The sequence below is a fragment of the Oncorhynchus gorbuscha genome, linkage group LG03 (genome assembly GCF_021184085.1).
Source record: "Oncorhynchus gorbuscha isolate QuinsamMale2020 ecotype Even-year linkage group LG03, OgorEven_v1.0, whole genome shotgun sequence".
NCBI classification, from domain to species: domain Eukaryota; kingdom Metazoa; phylum Chordata; class Actinopteri; order Salmoniformes; family Salmonidae; genus Oncorhynchus; species Oncorhynchus gorbuscha.
In genome coordinates this window covers 104,291,766-104,310,430 of record NC_060175.1, presented here as the reverse complement: position 1 = coordinate 104,310,430, position 18,665 = coordinate 104,291,766, and the positions used below count along the sequence as shown (strand labels likewise).

At 46.8% G+C, this 18,665-nt stretch overlaps 1 protein-coding gene across 1 annotated transcript in view; it reads left to right on the top strand.

Annotated features, from left to right (window-relative positions):
• Nucleotides 1-18,665, top strand: part of LOC124018096 (IQ motif and SEC7 domain-containing protein 1-like) — an 88,674-nt gene that overhangs the window by 26,292 nt on the left and 43,717 nt on the right. Inside the window, exons 2-5 of the mRNA XM_046333366.1 lie at nt 5,216-5,546; nt 5,657-5,676; nt 14,654-14,860; nt 16,369-16,881. Of these exons, the coding sequence (XP_046189322.1) occupies nt 5,216-5,546; nt 5,657-5,676; nt 14,654-14,860; nt 16,369-16,881 (1,071 nt within the window). The remainder of the gene's footprint in view (nt 1-5,215; nt 5,547-5,656; nt 5,677-14,653; nt 14,861-16,368; nt 16,882-18,665) is intronic.

Sequence of the window (18,665 nt, the reverse complement as noted above, 5' to 3'; positions counted from 1 at the left end):
GTGGCAGGGTAGTCTAGAGGTTAGAGTGTAGAGGTGGCAGGGTAGTCTAGTGGTTAGAGTGTAGAGGAGGCAGGGTAGCCTAGTGGTTAGAGCGTAGAGGAGGCAGGTAGTCTAGTGGTTAGAGTGTAGAGGTGGCAGGGTAGTCTAGTGGTTAGAGTGTAGAGGAGGCAGGGTAGCCTAGTGGTTAGAGTGTAGAGGAGGCAGGGTAGTCTAGTGGTTAGAGTGTAGAGGAGGCAGGGTAGCCTAGTGGTTAGAGTGTAGGGGAGGCAGGCTAGTCTAGTGGTTAGAGTGTAGGGGCAGCAGGTAGCCTAGTGGTTAGAGTGTAGAGGTGGCAGGGTAGCCTAGTGGTTAGAGTGTAGAGGTGGCAGGGTAGTCTAGTGGTTAGAGTGTAGAGGTGGCAGGGTAGTCTAGAGGTTAGAGTGTAGAGGTGGCAGGGTAGTCTAGTGGTTAGAGTGTAGAGGCGGCAGGGTGGCCTAGTGGTTAGAGTGTAGAGGAGGCAGGGTAGTCTAGTGGTTAGAGTGTAGAGGCGGCAGGGTAGCCTAGTGGTTAGAGTGTAGAGGCGGCAGGGTAGTCTAGTGGTTAGAGCGTAGGGGCGGCAGGGTAGCCTAGTGGTTAGAGTGTAGAGGAGGCAGGGTAGCCTAGTGGTTAGAGTGTAGAGGAGGCAGGGTAGCCTAGTGGTTAGAGTGTAGAGGAGGCAGGGTAGTCTAGTGGTTAGAGTGTAGAGGTGGCAGGGTAGTCTAGTGGTTAGAGTGTAGAGGTGGCAGGGTAGCCTAGTGGTTAGAGTGTAGAGGAGGCAGGGTAGCCTAGTGGTTAGAGTGTAGAGGAGGCAGGTAGCCTAGTGGTTAGAGTGTAGAGGAGGCAGGTAGTCTAGTGGTTAGAGTGTAGAGGTGGCAGGGTAGCCTAGTGGTTAGAGTGTAGAGGAGGCAGGGTAGCCTAGTGGTTAGAGTGTAGAGGAGGCAGGTAGCCTAGTGGTTAGAGTGTAGAGGTGGCAGGGTAGTCTAGTGGTTAGAGTGTAGAGGTGGCAGGGTAGCCTAGTGGTTAGAGTGTAGAGGAGGCAGGGTAGCCTAGTGGTTAGAGTGTAGAGGAGGCAGGTAGCCTAGTGGTTAGAGTGTAGAGGAGGCAGGTAGTCTAGTGGTTAGAGTGTAGAGGCGGCAGGGTAGCCTAGCGGTTAGAGTGTAGAGGCGGCAGGGTAGCCTAGCGGTTAGAGTGTAGAGGCGGCAGGGTAGCCTAGCGGTTAGAGTGTAGAGGCGGCAGGGTAACCTAGCGGTTAGAGTGTAGAGGAGGCAGGGTAGCCTAGCGGTTAGAGTGTAGAGGCGGCAGGGTAGCCTAGTGGTTAGAGCGTTGGACTAGTAACCGCAAGGTTGGAAGTTCAAATCCCAGAGCCGACAAGGTACAAATCTGTCATTCTGCCTCTGAACAGGCAGTTAACCCACTGTTCCTAGGCCGTCATTGAAAATAAGAATTTGTTCTTAACTGACTTGCCTGATAAAATAAAAAATAGGCTGGGTTTCTGCATAAGCACATTGTGACATCTGCTACTGTTTGAAGTCACTCCTTTGTTTTCCTTGAAATGAGAAATGATTTGCAGAATGAATAGGAAATATAGTCAATTTTTAATTGAAATAATAGTTGTGTCCTTCAAACTTTTCTTTCATCAAAGAATCCTCCATTTGCAGCAAATACAGACTTGCAGACCGTTGGCATTCTAGTTGTCAATTTGTTGAGGAAGAGATTTCACCCCATGTTTCCTGAAGCACCTCCCAAAAGTTGGATTGGCTTGATGAGCACTTCTTACGTACCATACGGTCAAGCTGCTCCCACAACAGCTCAATAGGGTTGAGATCCAGTGACTCTGCTGGCCACTCCATTATAGACAGAATACCAGCTGACTGCTTCTTCCCTAAATAGTTCTTGCATATTTTGGAGCTGTGCTTTGGGTCATTGTCTTGTTGGCTGAAATTAAGCGCCGTCCACAGGGTAGGGAATGGTGTTGCAAAATGGAGTGATAACCTTCCTTCTTCAAGATCCCTTTTTTACAAATCTCCAACATTCCCACCACCGAAGCACCCCCAGACCATCACATTGCCTCCACCATGCTTGACAGATGGCGTCAAGCACTCCTCCAGCATGTTTTCATTTTTCTGCATCTCACGAATGTTCCTCTTTGTTATCCGAACGCCTCAAACTTAGATTCGTCGGTCTATAACACTTTTTTCCAATCTTCCTCTGTCCAGTGTCTGTTGTTTTGCCCATCTTAATCTTTTCTTTTTATTGGCCAATCTGAGATATGGCTTTTCTTTGCATCTCTGTCTAGAAGGCCAGCATCCCGGAGTCGCTTCTTTGTTGACGTTGAGACTGGTGTTTTGCAGGGTACTATTTAATGAAGCTGCCAGTTGAGGACTTGTAAGGCGCCTGTTTCTCAAACTAGACACTCTAATGTACTTGTCCTCTTGCTCACTTGTGCACCGGGGCCTCCCACTCCTTTTTCTATTCTGGTTAGAGCCAGTTTGTGATGTTCTGTGAAGGGAGTAGCATACATCGTTGTACAAGACCATGCAAGTTCTCGCATGGAATAGCCTTCATTTCGCAGAACAAGAATAGACGGATGAGTTTAAGAAGAAAGGTCTTTGTTTCTGGCATATTTGCGCCAGTAATCGAACCCACAAATGCTGATGCTCCAGATACTCAACTAGTCTAAAGAAGGCCAGTTGTATTGCTTCTTTAATCAGAACAACAGTTTTCAGCTGTGCTAACATAATTGCAAAAGGGTTTTCTAATAGATTAGCTAACACAACGTGCCATTGGAACACAGGAGTGATGGTTGCTGAAAATGGGCCTCTTGTACACCTATGTAGATATTCCATAAAACATCTGCCATTTCCAGCTACAATAGTCATTTACAACATTAACAATGTCTACACTGTATTTCTGATCAATTTGATGTTATTTTAATGGACAAACATTTTTTTGCTTTTCTTTCAAAAAAACATTTTTCAAAGACACTTCTAAGTGACCCCAAAGTTTTGAATGGTAGTGTATTTACATTTTTCAAACAGGAGGGGGCACATATCTGATGATTCCTCTGCTGTACACTGTATATGACTCTGAGATAAGCCATGATTAGCACTAGCATGTGAAATTATAAACAATAAAATAATGGGCCTATAGTGGATTATTTCATCTATACAGTATGTAATACTATGGTAAAAACATTTTTTATTTTAATACATTTGCAAACATAAAAAAAAAAAACGTTTTTGCTTTGTCATAATGGGGTATTGTGATGTCATAATGAGGTATTGTGATGTCATTGGGAAATTGTGTTTAGATTGCTGAGGATTATTATTATTATTTTTTTACATCAATTTTAGAATAAGTCTGTAGCGTAAACGTGAATGTGGAAAAAGTCAAGGGATCTGAATACCTTGTTTAAAGGCACTGTAGGTATAATTCTGTGGGCCTAATTCAGATCATTCCTAATTCAGATAATGCATGTAATAACAAGTTGCCCAGTGCTTCAAGCTAAAACATTTCAGAGTTTTAAAAAAGGAACATAAATAGACTGTTACTTTTTTGGGGGGTTCAAATCGGTTCAGAACTTTATTTAGTCAGAAAAGTGGAACGGAATGGAAACAATGAAGGTTCTGTTCAGAACTAAACTCATTTTGGTTTCCACCTGGTCGACAGAGAAGACCTCCTGTCCAATCATATACAGATACCACTAGGAGCTCTGATTAAATTGTATGGATCACTATCAGTCTGGATCAAACCAGCTGTTTCCAAACCAAACCAACTGGTGTTGCCAGAGGAGGAGGCCTCTGCTGTCCAATAAGTCTGTGTGGATATGAGGACTGGGTTAGGAAACAATGGGTTGAACCATGCAGCTGTTGTCCAGACGGTGTTGACATGGTAGCAGAGGAGGTTATATTAAATTGTAGACTAAGTTATATACTGTCCTTGTAATGGTGTATGTAGCTAACAGCCACGACCTTCTGCGTTTACCAGCCTGCGATGGGTTGAACCATGCAGCTGTTTCCAGACGTTGTTGACAGAGAGACAGAGGAAGCCTGCTGCCCAGTAAGCCTGATGAGCTGCACTTTTAATTAACCAACCAGACCACACGTCTACTCAATTAATCACTCTGAATTATTAAGTAACTACAGCAGATCACACACTGACCTTGTGTCCTTGTAGACACACAGATATATAGACAGACAGCTCCTCTGACTGAAGGCTGTGCACATGTCAACTAGACAGGCAGACAGACAAACAGACAGACAGACATATAGACAGACATATAGACAGACAGACAGACAGACAGACAGGCAGACAAACAGGCAGACAGACAGACAGACAGACAGACAGACAGACAGACAGACAGACAGACAGACAGACAGACAGACAGACAGACAGACAGACAGACAGACAGACAGACAGACAGACAGACAGACAGACAGACAGACAGACAGACAGACAGACAGACAGACAGACAGACAGACAGACAGACAGACAGACATATCCTCTGACTGAAGGCTGTGTACAGGCAAACTAGACAGACAGGCAGACTGACAGACAGACAGACAGCTCATCTGACTGAAGGCTGTTTTCTATCCCTGCTTTACTCTTACTAGCACTGATTAAGCTTTTTTTCAAGACGCCTGATTATTCCCCCTAGACATTACTATTTGTCCATGGTGTGTGCTGATTGGTCAGGGTGGTGTCCATGATGCATGCTGATAGGTCAGAGACAGCATGGTGGACTACTGTTGTTCTTGAGTGATTCATGTTTTGCCTTTGACCTTCCTGGCCTTTCTTTTGTAATGTGAAAACAGTGCATTAGGCTAACAGAGCACAGTCCTCCTCTCCTCTCCTCTCCTCTCCTCTCCTCTCCTCTCCTCTCCTCTCCTCTCCTCTCCTCTCCTCTCCTCTCCTCTCCTCTCTTCTCCTCTCCTCTCCTCTCCTCTCCTCCTCTGTAATGTGAAAACATTAGCAGACATTTGGAGATGCTCTTCACTACATTAGGCTAAAACAGCACAATCCCCCCTATTCTCCCCTCCTCTCCTGCTGACTGATGCTGATCCCTCCTCTCCTCACAACCTCTCCTGCTGTGCCAGCTGTTTCTATTGTCTCCTCTTCTGCTGTGAACCAGCTTAAGCCCTTCAATGCCTCTCCTCTCCCCCTCACTCCTCTCCCCTCCTCTCCTGCTGTGTACCAGGGTATGCTCTTCATGGCCTCTCCCCATCTCTCCTCTCCTCTGCCCTCCTCTCCTGCTGTGTACCAGGGTATGCTCTTCATGGCCTCTCCCCATCCCGCCTCTCCTCTCCCCTTCTTGCCTGCTGTGAATGATGGTAAGCTCTTCATGGCCTCTCCTCATCCCCCCTCTCCTCTCCCCTCCTCGCCTGCTGTGTACCAGGGTATGACCTTCATGGCCTCTCCCCATCCCTCCTCTCCTCTCCCCTCCTCGCCTGCTGTGTACCAGGGTATGACCTTCATGGCCTCTCCCCATCCCTCCTCTCCTCTCCCCTCCTCGCCTGCTGTGTACCAGGGTATGCTCTTCATGGCCTCTCCCCATCCCTCCTCTCCTCTCCCCTCCTCTCCTCTCCCCTCGTCGCCTGCTGTGAACGATGGTATGCTCTCTCTCCCTTCCCTGTTGAAGCTCTTCATGACCTCTCCTCGGTAAAGCTGTTAGGTGCAGGGCTTCAGAAAGAAGGAGAGAGAATAAAGGAGTTAACAACAGGGAGTACTGTACTGTCAGAGAGAGAATAAAGGAGTTGACAACAGGGAATACTGTACTGTCAGAGAGAGAATAAAGGAGTTGACAACAGGGAATACTGTACTGTCAGAGAGAGAATAATGGAGTTGACAACAGAGAATACTGTACCATTAGAGGAGGTAGAATAAAGGAGTTGACAACAGGGAATACTGTAGTCAGAGAGAGAATAAAGGAGTTGACAACAGGGAATACCGTACCATTAGAGGAAGTAGAATAAAGGAGTTGACAACAGGGAATACTGTACCATTAGAGGAGGTAGAATAAAGGAGTTGACAACAGGGAATACTGTACCATTAGAGGAAGTAGAATAAAGGAGTTGACAACAGGGAATACTGTAGTCAGAGAGAGAATAAAGGAGTTGACAACAGGGAATACCGTACCATTAGAGGAAGTAGAATAAAGGAGTTGACAACAGGGAGTACTGTACTGTCAGAGAGAGAATAAAGGAGTTGACAACAGGGAGTACTGTACTGTCAGAGAGAGAATAAAGGAGTTGACAACAGGGAATACTTGTGAAGACAGAAAACGTTTGACCTCTGTCATTGCCAACAAAGGGTATATAACAATGTATTGAGATAAACTTTTGTTATTGACCAAATACTCATAGTTGAAGTGTACCTATGATGAAAATTACAGGCCTCTCTCATCTTTTTAAGTGGGAGAACTTGCACAATTGGTGGCTGACTAAATACTTTTTTGCCCCACTGTACCTTAGTATGATTCTCAATCAGAGACAACGATAGACAGCTGCCTCTGATTTAGAACCACACCCGGCCAAAACAACAAAGAAATACAAAACATAGAAAATTAACATAGAATGCCCACACTAGTCACACCCTGGCCTAATCAAAATAGAGAATGAAAGCCTCTTTATGGCCAGGCTACCAGCTCATGTTCGTCCACTCACAAAATATTTCCAGCATCCAAACTCCAAAACTGTGATGAATGGAAAGAGACAGCTGTTATTCTAATGACTTTCTCTTACAAAAAACATCTACTTACATTTACATTTACATTATATATCCTGAATTATAGACCCACTCTCTCTCTCTCTCTCTCTCTCTCTCTCTCTCTGTCTCTCTCTCTCTCTCTCTCTCTCTCTCTCTCTCTCTCTCTCTCTCTCTCTCTCTCTCTCTCTCTCTCTCTCTCTCTCTCTCTCTCTCTCTCTCTCTCTCTCTCTCTCTCTCTCTCTCTCTCTCTCTCTGTCTCTCTCTCTCCTCTCTCTCTCCCTCTCTGTCTCTCTCTCTCTCTCTCTCTCCCTCTCTCTCTCTCTCTCTCTCTCTCTCTCTCTCTCTCTCTCTCTCTCTCTCTCTCTCTCTCTCTCTCTCTCTCTCTCTCTCTCTCTCTCTCTGTCTCTCTCTCTCTCTCTCTCTCTCTCTCTCTCTCCTCTCTCTCTCTCTCTCTCTCTCTCTCTCTCTGTCTCTCTCTCTGTCTCTCTGTCTCTCTCTCTCTCTCTCTCCTCTCTCTCTCTCTCTCTCTCTGTCTCTCTCTCTGTCTCTCTCTCTCTCTCTCTCTCTCTCTCTCTCTCTCTCTCTCTCTCTCTGTCCCTCTCTCTCTCTCTCTCACCAACAACATGTGACTCTATTTGGATGAATATGTATTATTATTCGTTCAGCAGCTACTCTTCCTGGGGTTTATTATGGATCCCCATTAGTTCCTGCCAAGGCAGCAGCTACTCTTCCTGGGGTTTATTATGGATCCCCATTAGTTCCTGCCAAGGCAGCAGCTACTCTTCCTGGGGTTTATTATGGATCCCCATTAGTTCCTGCCAAGGCAGCAGCTACTCTTCCTGGGGTTTATTATGGATCCCCATTAGTTCCTGCCAAGGCAGCAGCTACTCTTCCTGGGGTTTATTATGGGTCCCCATTAGTTCCTGCCAAGGCAGCAGCTACTCTTCCTGGGGTTTGTTATGGATCCTCATTAGTTCCTGCCAAGGCAGCAGCTACTCTTCCTGGGGTTTATTATGGATCCCCATTAGTTCCTGCCAAGGCAGCAGCTACTCTTCCTGGGGTTTATTATGGATCCCCATTAGTTCCTGCCAAGGCAGCAGCTACTCTTCCTGGGGTTTATTATGGATCCCCATTAGTTCCTGCCAAGGCAGCAGCTACTCTTCCTGGGGTTTATTATGGATACCCATTAGTTCCTGCCAAGGCAGCAGCTACTCTTCCTGGGGTTTATTATGGATCCCCATTAGTTCCTGCCAAGGCAGCAGCTACTCTTCCTGGGGTTTATTATGGATCCCCATTAGTTCCTGCCAAGGCAGCAGCTACTCTTCCTGGGGTTTATTATGGATCCCCATTAGTTCCTGCCAAGGCAGCTACTCTTCCTGGGGTTTATTATGGATCCCCATTAGTTCCTGCCAAGGCAGCAGCTACTCTTCCTGGGGTTTATTATGGATCCCCATTAGTTCCTGCCAAGGCAGCAGCTACTCTTCCTGGGGTTTATTATGGATCCCCATTAGTTCCTGCCAAGGCAGCAGCTACTCTTCCTGGGGTTTATTATGGATCCCCATTAGTTCCTGCCAAGGCAGCAGCTACTCTTCCTGGGGTTTATTATGGACCCCCAGTAGTTCCTGCCAAGGCAGCTACTCTTCCTGGGGTTTATTATGGATCCCCATTAGTTCCTGCCAAGGCAGCTACTCTTCCTGGGGTTTATTATGGATCCCCATTAGTTCCTGCCAAGGCAGCTACTCTTCCTGGGGTTTATTAAGGATCCCCATTAGTTCCTGCCTTGGCAGGAGCTACTCTTCCTGGGGTTTATTAAGGATCCCCATTAGTTCCTGCCAAGGCAGCAGCTACTCTTCCTGGGGTTTATTATGGATCCCCATTAGTTCCTGCCAAGGCAGCAGCTACTCTTCCTGGGGTTTATTATGGATCCCCATTAGTTCCTGCCAAGGCAGCAGCTACTCTTCCTGGGGTTTATTATGGATCCCCATTAGTTCCTGCCAAGGCAGCAGCTACTCTTCCTGGGGTCTATTATGGATCCCCATTAGTTCCTGCCAAGGCAGCTACTCTTCCTGGGGTTTATTGTGGATCCCCATTAGTTCCTGCCAAGGCAGCTACTCTTCCTGGGGTTTATTATGGATCCCCATTAGTTCCTGCCAAGGCAGCTACTCTTCCTGGGGTTTATTATGGATCCCCATTAGTTCCTGTCAAGGCAGCAGCTACTCTTCCTGGGGTTTATTATGGATCCCCATTAGTTCCTGCCAAGGCAGCAGCTACTCTTCCTGGGGTTTATTATGGATCCCCATTAGTTCCTGCCAAGGCAGCAGCTACTCTTCCTGGGGTTTATTATGGATCCCCATTAGTTCCTGCCAAGGCAGCAGCTACTCTTCCTGGGGTTTATTATGGATCCCCATTAGTTCCTGCCAAGGCAGCAGCTACTCTTCCTGGGGTTTATTATGGATCCCCATTAGTTCCTGCCAAGGCAGCAGCTACTCTTCCTGGGGTTTATTATGGATCCCCATGAGTTCCTGCCAAGGCAGCAGCTACTCTTCCTGGGGTTTATTATGGATCCCCATTAGTTCCTGCCAAGGCAGCAGCTACTCTTCCTGGGGTTTACTATGGATCCCCATTAGTTCCTGCCAAGGCAGCAGCTACTCTTCCTGGGGTTTATTATGGATCCCCATTAGTTCTTGCCAAGGCAGCAGCTACTCTTCCTGGGGTTTGTTATGGATCCCCATTAGTTCCTGTCAAGGCAGCAGCTACTCTTCCTGGGGTTTGTTATGGATCCTCATTAGTTCCTGTCAAGGCAGCAGCTACTCTTCCTGGGGTTTGTTATGGATCCCCATTAGTTCCTGCCAAGGCAGCAGCTACTCTTCCTGGGGTTTATTATGGATCCCCATTAGTTCCTGCCAAGGCAGCAGCTACTCTTCCTGGGGTTTATCATGGATCCCCATTAGTTCCTGTCAAGGCAGCAGCTACTCTTCCTGGGGTTTATTATGGATCCCCATTAGTTCCTGCCAAGGCAGCAGCTACTCTTCCTGGGGTTTATTATGGATCCCCATTAGTTCCTGCCAAGGCAGCAGCTACTCTTCCTGGGGTCTATTATGGATCCCCATTAGTTCCTGCCAAGGCAGCTACTCTTCCTGGGGTTTATTATGGATCCCCATTAGTTCCTGCCAAGGCAGCAGCTACTCTTCCTGGGGTTTATTATGGATCCCCATTAGTTCCTGCCAAGGCAGCAGCTACTCTTCCTGGGGTTTATTATGGATCCCCATTAGTTCCTGCCAAGGCAGCAGCTACTCTTCCTGGGGTTTATTATGGATCCCCATTAGTTCCTGCCAAGGCAGCAGCTACTCTTCCTGGGGTCTATTATGGATCCCCATTAGTTCCTGCCAAGGCAGCTACTCTTCCTGGGGTTTATTATGGATCCCCATTAGTTCCTGCCAAGGCAGCTACTCTTCCTGGGGTTTATTATGGATCCCCATTAGTTCCTGCCAAGGCAGCTACTCTTCCTGGGGTTTATTAAGGATCCCCATTAGTTCCTGCCTTGGCAGGAGCTACTCTTCCTGGGGTTTATTAAGGATCCCCATTAGTTCCTGCCAAGGCAGCAGCTACTCTTCCTGGGGTTTATTATGGATCCCCATTAGTTCCTGCCAAGGCAGCAGCTACTCTTCCTGGGGTTTATTATGGATCCCCATTAGTTCCTGCCAAGGCAGCAGCTACTCTTCCTGGGGTTTATTATGGATCCCCATTAGTTCCTGCCAAGGCAGCAGCTACTCTTCCTGGGGTCTATTATGGATCCCCATTAGTTCCTGCCAAGGCAGCTACTCTTCCTGGGGTTTATTGTGGATCCCCATTAGTTCCTGCCAAGGCAGCTACTCTTCCTGGGGTTTATTATGGATCCCCATTAGTTCCTGCCAAGGCAGCTACTCTTCCTGGGGTTTATTATGGATCCCCATTAGTTCCTGTCAAGGCAGCAGCTACTCTTCCTGGGGTTTATTATGGATCCCCATTAGTTCCTGCCAAGGCAGCAGCTACTCTTCCTGGGGTTTATTATGGATCCCCATTAGTTCCTGCCAAGGCAGCAGCTACTCTTCCTGGGGTTTATTATGGATCCCCATTAGTTCCTGCCAAGGCAGCAGCTACTCTTCCTGGGGTTTATTATGGATCCCCATTAGTTCCTGCCAAGGCAGCAGCTACTCTTCCTGGGGTTTATTATGGATCCCCATTAGTTCCTGCCAAGGCAGCAGCTACTCTTCCTGGGGTTTATTATGGATCCCCATGAGTTCCTGCCAAGGCAGCAGCTACTCTTCCTGGGGTTTATTATGGATCCCCATTAGTTCCTGCCAAGGCAGCAGCTACTCTTCCTGGGGTTTACTATGGATCCCCATTAGTTCCTGCCAAGGCAGCAGCTACTCTTCCTGGGGTTTATTATGGATCCCCATTAGTTCTTGCCAAGGCAGCAGCTACTCTTCCTGGGGTTTGTTATGGATCCCCATTAGTTCCTGTCAAGGCAGCAGCTACTCTTCCTGGGGTTTGTTATGGATCCTCATTAGTTCCTGTCAAGGCAGCAGCTACTCTTCCTGGGGTTTGTTATGGATCCCCATTAGTTCCTGCCAAGGCAGCAGCTACTCTTCCTGGGGTTTATTATGGATCCCCATTAGTTCCTGCCAAGGCAGCAGCTACTCTTCCTGGGGTTTATCATGGATCCCCATTAGTTCCTGTCAAGGCAGCAGCTACTCTTCCTGGGGTTTATTATGGATCCCCATTAGTTCCTGCCAAGGCAGCAGCTACTCTTCCTGGGGTTTATTATGGATCCCCATTAGTTCCTGTCAAGGCAGCAGCTACTCTTCCTGGGGTTTATTATGGATCCCCATTAGTTCCTGCCAAGGCAGCAGCTACTCTTCCTGGGGTTTATTATGGATCCCCATTAGTTCCTGCCAAGGCAGCAGCTACTCTTCCTGGGGTTTATTATGGATCCCCATTAGTTCCTGCCAAGGCAGCAGCTACTCTTCCTGGGTTTTGTTATGGATCCCCATTAGTTCCTGCCAAGGCAGCAGCTACTCTTCCTGGGGTTTATTATGGATCCCCATTAGTTCCTGCCGAGGCAGCAGCTACTCTTCCTGGGGTTTGTTATGGATCCCCATTAGTTCCTGCCGAGGCAGCAGCTACTCTTCCTGGGGTTTATTATGGATCCCCATTAGTTCCTGCCGAGGCAGCAGCTACTCTTCCTGGGGTTTATTATGGATCCCCATTAGTTCCTGCCAAGGCAGCAGCTACTCTTCCTGGGGTTTATTATGGATCCCCATTAGTTCCTGCCAAGGCAGCAGCTACTCTTCCTGGGGTTTATTATGGATCCCCATTAGTTCCTGCCAAGGCAGCAGCTACTCTTCCTGGGGTTTATTATGGATCCCCATTAGTTCCTGCCGAGGCAGCAGCTACTCTTCCTGGGGTTTATTATGGATCCCCATTAGTTCCTGCCAAGGCAGCAGCTACTCTTCCGTGGGTTTATTATGGATCCCCATTAGCTCCTGCCAAGGCAGCAGCTACTCTTCCTGGGGTTTATTATGGATCCCCATTAGTTCCTGTCAAGGCAGCAGCTACTCTTCCTGGGTTTTGTTATGGATCCCCATTAGTTCCTGCCAAGGCAGCAGCTACTCTTCCTGGGGTTTATTATGGATCCCCATTAGTTCCTGCCAAGGCAGCAGCTACTCTTCCTGGGGTTTATTATGGATCCCCATTAGTTCCTGCCAAGGCAGCAGCTACTCTTCCTGGGGTTTATTATGGATCCCCATTAGTTCCTGCCAAGGCAGCAGCTACTCTTCCTGGGGTTTATTATGGATCCCCATTAGTTCCTGCCAAGGCAGCAGCTACTCTTCCTGGGGTTTATTATGGATCCCCATTAGTTCCTGCCGAGGCAGCAGCTACTCTTCCTGGGGTTTATTATGGATCCCCATTAGTTCCTGCCAAGGCAGCAGCTACTCTTCCGTGGGTTTATTATGGATCCCCATTAGCTCCTGCCAAGGCAGCAGCTACTCTTCCTGGGGTTTATTATGGATCCCCATTAGTTCCTGCCAAGGCAGCAGCTACTCTTCCTGGGGTTTATTATGGATCCCCATTAGTTCCTGCCAAGGCAGCAGCTACTCTTCCTGGGGTTTATTATGGATCCCCATTAGTTCCTGCCAAGGCAGCAGCTACTCTTCCTGGGGTTTATTATGGATCCCCATTAGTTCCTGTCAAGGCAGCAGCTACTCTTCCTGGGTTTTGTTATGGATCCCCATTAGTTCCTGCCAAGGCAGCAGCTACTCTTCCTGGGGTTTGTTATGGATCCCCATTAGTTCCTGCCAAGGCAGCAGCTACTCTTCCTGGGGTTTATTATGGATCCCCATTAGTTCCTGCCAAGGCAGCAGCTACTCTTCCTGGGGTTTATTATGGATCCCCATTAGATCCTGCCAAGGCAGCAGCTACTCTTCCTGGGGTTTATTATGGATCCCCATTAGATCCTGCCAAGGCAGCAGCTACTCTTCCTGGGGTTTATTATGGATCCCCATTAGTTCCTGCCAAGGCATCAGCTACTCTTCCTGGGGTTTATTATGAATCCCCATGAGCTCCTGCCAAGGCAGCAGCTACTCTTCCTGGGGTCTATTATGGATCCCCATTAGTTCCTGCCAAGGCAGCAGCTACTCTCCCTGGGGTTTATTATGGATCTTAATTGGTTCCTGTCAAGGCAGCAGCTACTCTTCCTCAGGTTTATTATACCCCAGTTAAAATTATACCCCAGGTTAAGCACTATATTGATACCCCAGGTCTCTAATGATACCCCAGGTTAAGCACTATATTGATACCCCAGGCCTATAATGATACCCTAGGTGTCACGCCCTGACCTTAGTGATCCTTTTAATTCTCTATTTTGGTTAGGGCAGGGTGTGACTAGGGTGGGCAATCTAGTTTTCCTATTTCTTTGTTTGGCCTGGTATGGTTCCCAATCAGAGGCAGCTGTCTATCGTCGTCTCTGATTGGGGATCATACTTAGGCAGCCCTTTTTCCCACCTTAGTTTGTGGGATCTTGATCTTGTATAGTTGCTGTGTAGCCTGCAGAACTTTACGTTTGTTTTGTACTTTGTTGTTTTTCGGTGTTAATTTGAATAAAAGTAAGATGTTCGCCTACCACGCTGCACCTTGGTCTCCTCATTCCATCAATGAGTGTAACACCAGGTCTATAACAATACCCCAGGTCATGAACTATAATGATACCCCAGGTCTATAACAATACCCCAGGTCATGAACTATAATGATACCCCAGGTCTATAACAATACCCCAGGTCATGAACTATAATGATACCCCAGGTCTATAACAATACCCCAGGTCATGAACTATAATGATACCCCAGGTCTATAATGATACCCCTTGTCTATAATGATACTCCAGGTCTATAATGATACCCCTTGTCTATAATGATACCCCTTGTCTATAATGATACCCCTTGTCTATAATGATACCCCAGGTCTATAATGATACCCCTGGTCAAGTTACCTAATGATACCCCAGGTCAAGCAACCTAATGATACCCCAGGTCAAGCCCTATAATGATACCCCAGGTCTATAATGATACCCCAGGTCAAGTAACCTAATGATACCCCAGGTCAAGCAACCTAATGATACCCCAGGTCAAGCCCTATAATGATACCCCAGGTCAAGCAACCTAATGATACCCCAGGTCAAGCACTATATTTGAGGTTATTTGAGATTTGAGGTTATCCTCTGATATCCTCCCTACACTCTCTTTCACTGTTCACAGTAGTTAAATATACTGTCCCCTCCTCTCTCTCCCCCCCCCAGTGTGGAAGAGACTCCACGTGGCGACACAGGCAGTTTCTCTGACAGCACCTGTAGCCGGGGGCCCTACCTGAGCAGCTCTGATCACCGCTACAGCAGTGGCCCCGGCCCACCGGACCCCCGATCCCAACACCACCCCCAGGGCCCCCGGTGGCCCCCCCCAGTCCTGCCTCCCTGGCCTGGGTCCAAAGGACCCGGTATCAGCCTGCCAGCCTGGCGCTCCGGAAGCAGGAGGAGGAGGACAACAAGCGCTGCAAAGCCCTGTCCGACAGCTATGAGCTCTCCACAGACCTACAGGACAAGAAGGTGTGCATATTATTATTATATTATTGGATATGTTATTGTTATTATTATTGTTATTAATATTATTATTATTACTATTATTATGAAGGTGCAAAGCCCTGTCTAACAACTATGACCCACAGGAGAAGAATGTATACAAGGCTTTCTCCTTTTGTAATGAAGTTGATTATAGTCTATACTTTACTATAATATGGGGCGACAGGTAGCCTAGTGGTTAGAGTGTAGGGGCAGCAGGTAGCCTAGTGGTTAGAGTGTTGAGGAGGCAGGTAGCCTAGTGGTTAGAGTGTAGGGGCAGCAGGTAGCCTAGTGGTTAGAGTGTTGAGGAGGCAGGTAGCCTAGTGGTTAGAGTGTAGGGGCAGCAGGTAGCCTAGTGGTTAGAGCCTAGCCTGTGGTTAGAGTTAGGAGGCAGGTAGCCTGTGGTTAGAGGGGGCAGCCTAGGGTTAGCCTAGCCTAGTGGTTAGAGTGTAGGGGCAGCAGGTAGCCTAGTGGTTAGAGTGTTGAGGAGGCAGGTAGCCTAGTGGTTAGAGTGTAGGGGCAGCAGGTAGCCTAGTGGTTAGAGTGTAGGGGCAGCAGGTAGCCTAGTGGTTAGAGTGTAGGGGCAGCACTGTTCCTAGGCCAGTTAAACCCACTGTTCCTAGGCCAGTTTACCCCACTGTTCTTAGACCAGTTAACCCCACTGTTCCTAGACCAGTTAACCCCACTGTTCCTAGACCAGTTAACCCCACTGTTCCTAGACCAGTTAACCCCCACTGTTCCTAGACCAGTTAACCCACTGTTCCTTAGACCAGTTAACCCACTGTTCCTTAACCCCATTGACCAGTTAACCCACTGTTCCTAGACCAGTTAACCCACTGTTCCTAGACCAGTTAACCCCACTGTTCCTAGACCAGTTAACCCACTGTTCTTAGACCAGTTAACCCACTGTTCCTAGACCAGTTAACCCCACTGTTCTTAGACCGTCATTGAAAAAAAAATGTTCTTAACTGACTTGCCTAGTTAAACAAAGGTCAAATAAAATACTGTAATATACAAACAGTCTGATTTCTGATGTTGTATTCTATATTGTTATTCATTTTGATTCTGTGTGATGTAATGAAGACAAACTAGTAAACATAACCCTGGTTCAGGTCCTTTCCAACAGAAACAAAAGAACACCTTTTCAAAACACAGGCTATAGAGATGACCAATTTCAATAGGGTTAAAAATCTCCCCTAATCTCCAGCTCTCTCATTGGTCCCTTCCACTTCCTCCCACTCTATCATTGGTCCTCTCCACTTCCCCCTACTCTCTAATTCATCCTTTCCACTTCCCCCCACTCTGTCATTTGTCCTCTCCACATCCACCTTCTCTCCGATTGGTCCTTTCTACTTCCTCCCACTCACTGGATGATATTTTCCAGTTCCTCCTTCTCCCTCTTTGGTCCTCTCCACTTCCTCCTGCTCTCTCTCATTGGTCCTCTCCACTTTCTCCCACTTTCTCATTGGTCATCTCCACTTCCTGTTTCCTGTCAGGTGGAGATGCTGGAGAGGAAGTATGGCGGTTACTTCCTGAGTCGGCGGGCGGCGCGCACCATCCAGACGGCGTTCCGTCAGTACCGCATGAACAAGAACTTTGAGCGGCTGAGAAGCTCCGCCTCCGAGAGCAGGATGACTCGGCGCATCATCCTGTCCAACATGAGACTGCAGTACTCGTTTGACGAGCGGCAGGGCCAGACCCAGGGACAGGGCCAGCCCCAGGGACAGGGCCAGACCCAGACCCAGCCCCAGGGACAGGGCCAGCCCCAGGGACAGGGCCAGACCCAGGGACAGGGCCAGCCCCAGGGACAGACCCAGACCCAGGGACAGGGCCAGACCCAGACCCAGACCCAGCCACAGGGACAGGGCCAGCCACAGGGCCAGGGGGGACAGAGGTACCCCCACCCTGGAAGGGGGCAGCCTGGGGATGGAGAGATGGAGGCTGGGTCTCCTCCACTGTGCCAGGGGGACATAGAGTACACACACCTGGATGAGACCTTCTCCAAACAGGTGAGAGGAACGGGGCTGCAGTAAGATCATTTATCTTGGTCAGAAGTCAAACATTTTAATGGTAAGCGATATTTAGGTCAGATTTAATTATTTTTCAGTAAAGGGAGGAAACTATGAGCTAGTTTCCCAGACACATATTAATAGTGGAGATTTTCTGTTGAGCCCAGGAGTACTGTAGGCTAAATCTGTGTTCTGGAAACCAGTCCTATGAGTGTCTGTAACAGAGCATACCACTACAACTTCTTCCACCGCCAGAAAATATACTTCCAGACAGCTAATGCAAGCATGAACAACCTCTTAACCTCTTAGTGATCCCTTCCCGCGCTAATCCCGTTATCGGGATTGATTTGACAACAGCTAGTGAAATTGCAGGGTGCCAAATTCAAACAACAAAAATCTCATAATTAAAATTCCTCAAACATACAAGTATTATACACCATCTTAAAGATAAAGTTGTTGTTAATCCCACCACAGTGTCCGATTTCAAAAAGGCTTTACGACGAAAGCATACCAAGCGATTATGTTAGGTCAGCGCCGAGTCACAGGCAAACACAGCCATTTTTCAAGCCAAAGAGTCACAAAAAGCAGAAATAGAGATAAGATTAATCACTAACCTTTGATGATCTTCATCAGATTTCACTCATAGGACTTCTTGTTACACAATTCATGTATGTTTTGTTTGATAAAGTTCATATTTATATCCAGAAATCTGTTCAAACATTCAGTGAAAGGGTAGAGAGCCACATCAAATTACAGAAATACTCATCATAAATGTTGATGAAAATACAAGTGTTATACATGGAATTAAAGTTATACTTCTCCTTAATGCAACCGCTGTGTCAGATTTGAAAAAAGCTTTACAGCGAAAGCACACTTTGCGATAATCTGAGTACAGCGCTCAGACCACAAAACAAGCCATACAGATATCCGCCGTGTTGTGGAGTCAACAGAAGTCAGACATAGCATTATAAATAGTCACTTATCTTTGATGATCTTCATCAGAATGCACTCCCAGGACTCCCAGTTCCACAATTAACGTTTGTTTTGTTCGATACAGTCCACAATTTATGTCCAAATACCTCCTTTTTATTCGCTCGTTTAGTTCACAAATCCAAATTCACAACGCGCAGGTACTTAGTCCAGATGAAAAGTCTAAAAGTTATATTACAGTTTGTAGAAACATGTCAAATGAAATATAGAATCAATCTCATTTTGGACAGGCTTACCTGTCTTTTTCCATCCTGTGTGGCTTACCTTTCTGTCTTTATCCATCCTGTGTGGTTTACCTTTCTGTAGTGTTTAATATAATTTTACTAGAATCCCCAAATAGCTGCTGCAAAGGCAGAGGCTACTCATAGTACATGACATAATACACGACATAATACACTACATAATACAATATATAATACAATATATAATACACTACATAATACAATACATAATACACTATATAATACAATACATAATACAATACATAATACACTACATAAGACAATACATAATACAATATATAATACACTACATAATACACTACACTATACAATATATAATACACAACATAATACACTACATAATACAATATATAATACAAAACATAATAATAAATAATAATATAAGCCATTTAGCAGACGCTTTTATCCAAAGCAACTTACAGTCATGTGTGCATACATTCTACGTATAGGTGGTCCCGGCGATCGAACCCACTACCCTGGCGTTACAAGCGCCATTACAAGCGCCATGCTCTACCAACTGAGCTACAGAAGGACCAACATAATACACTAAAT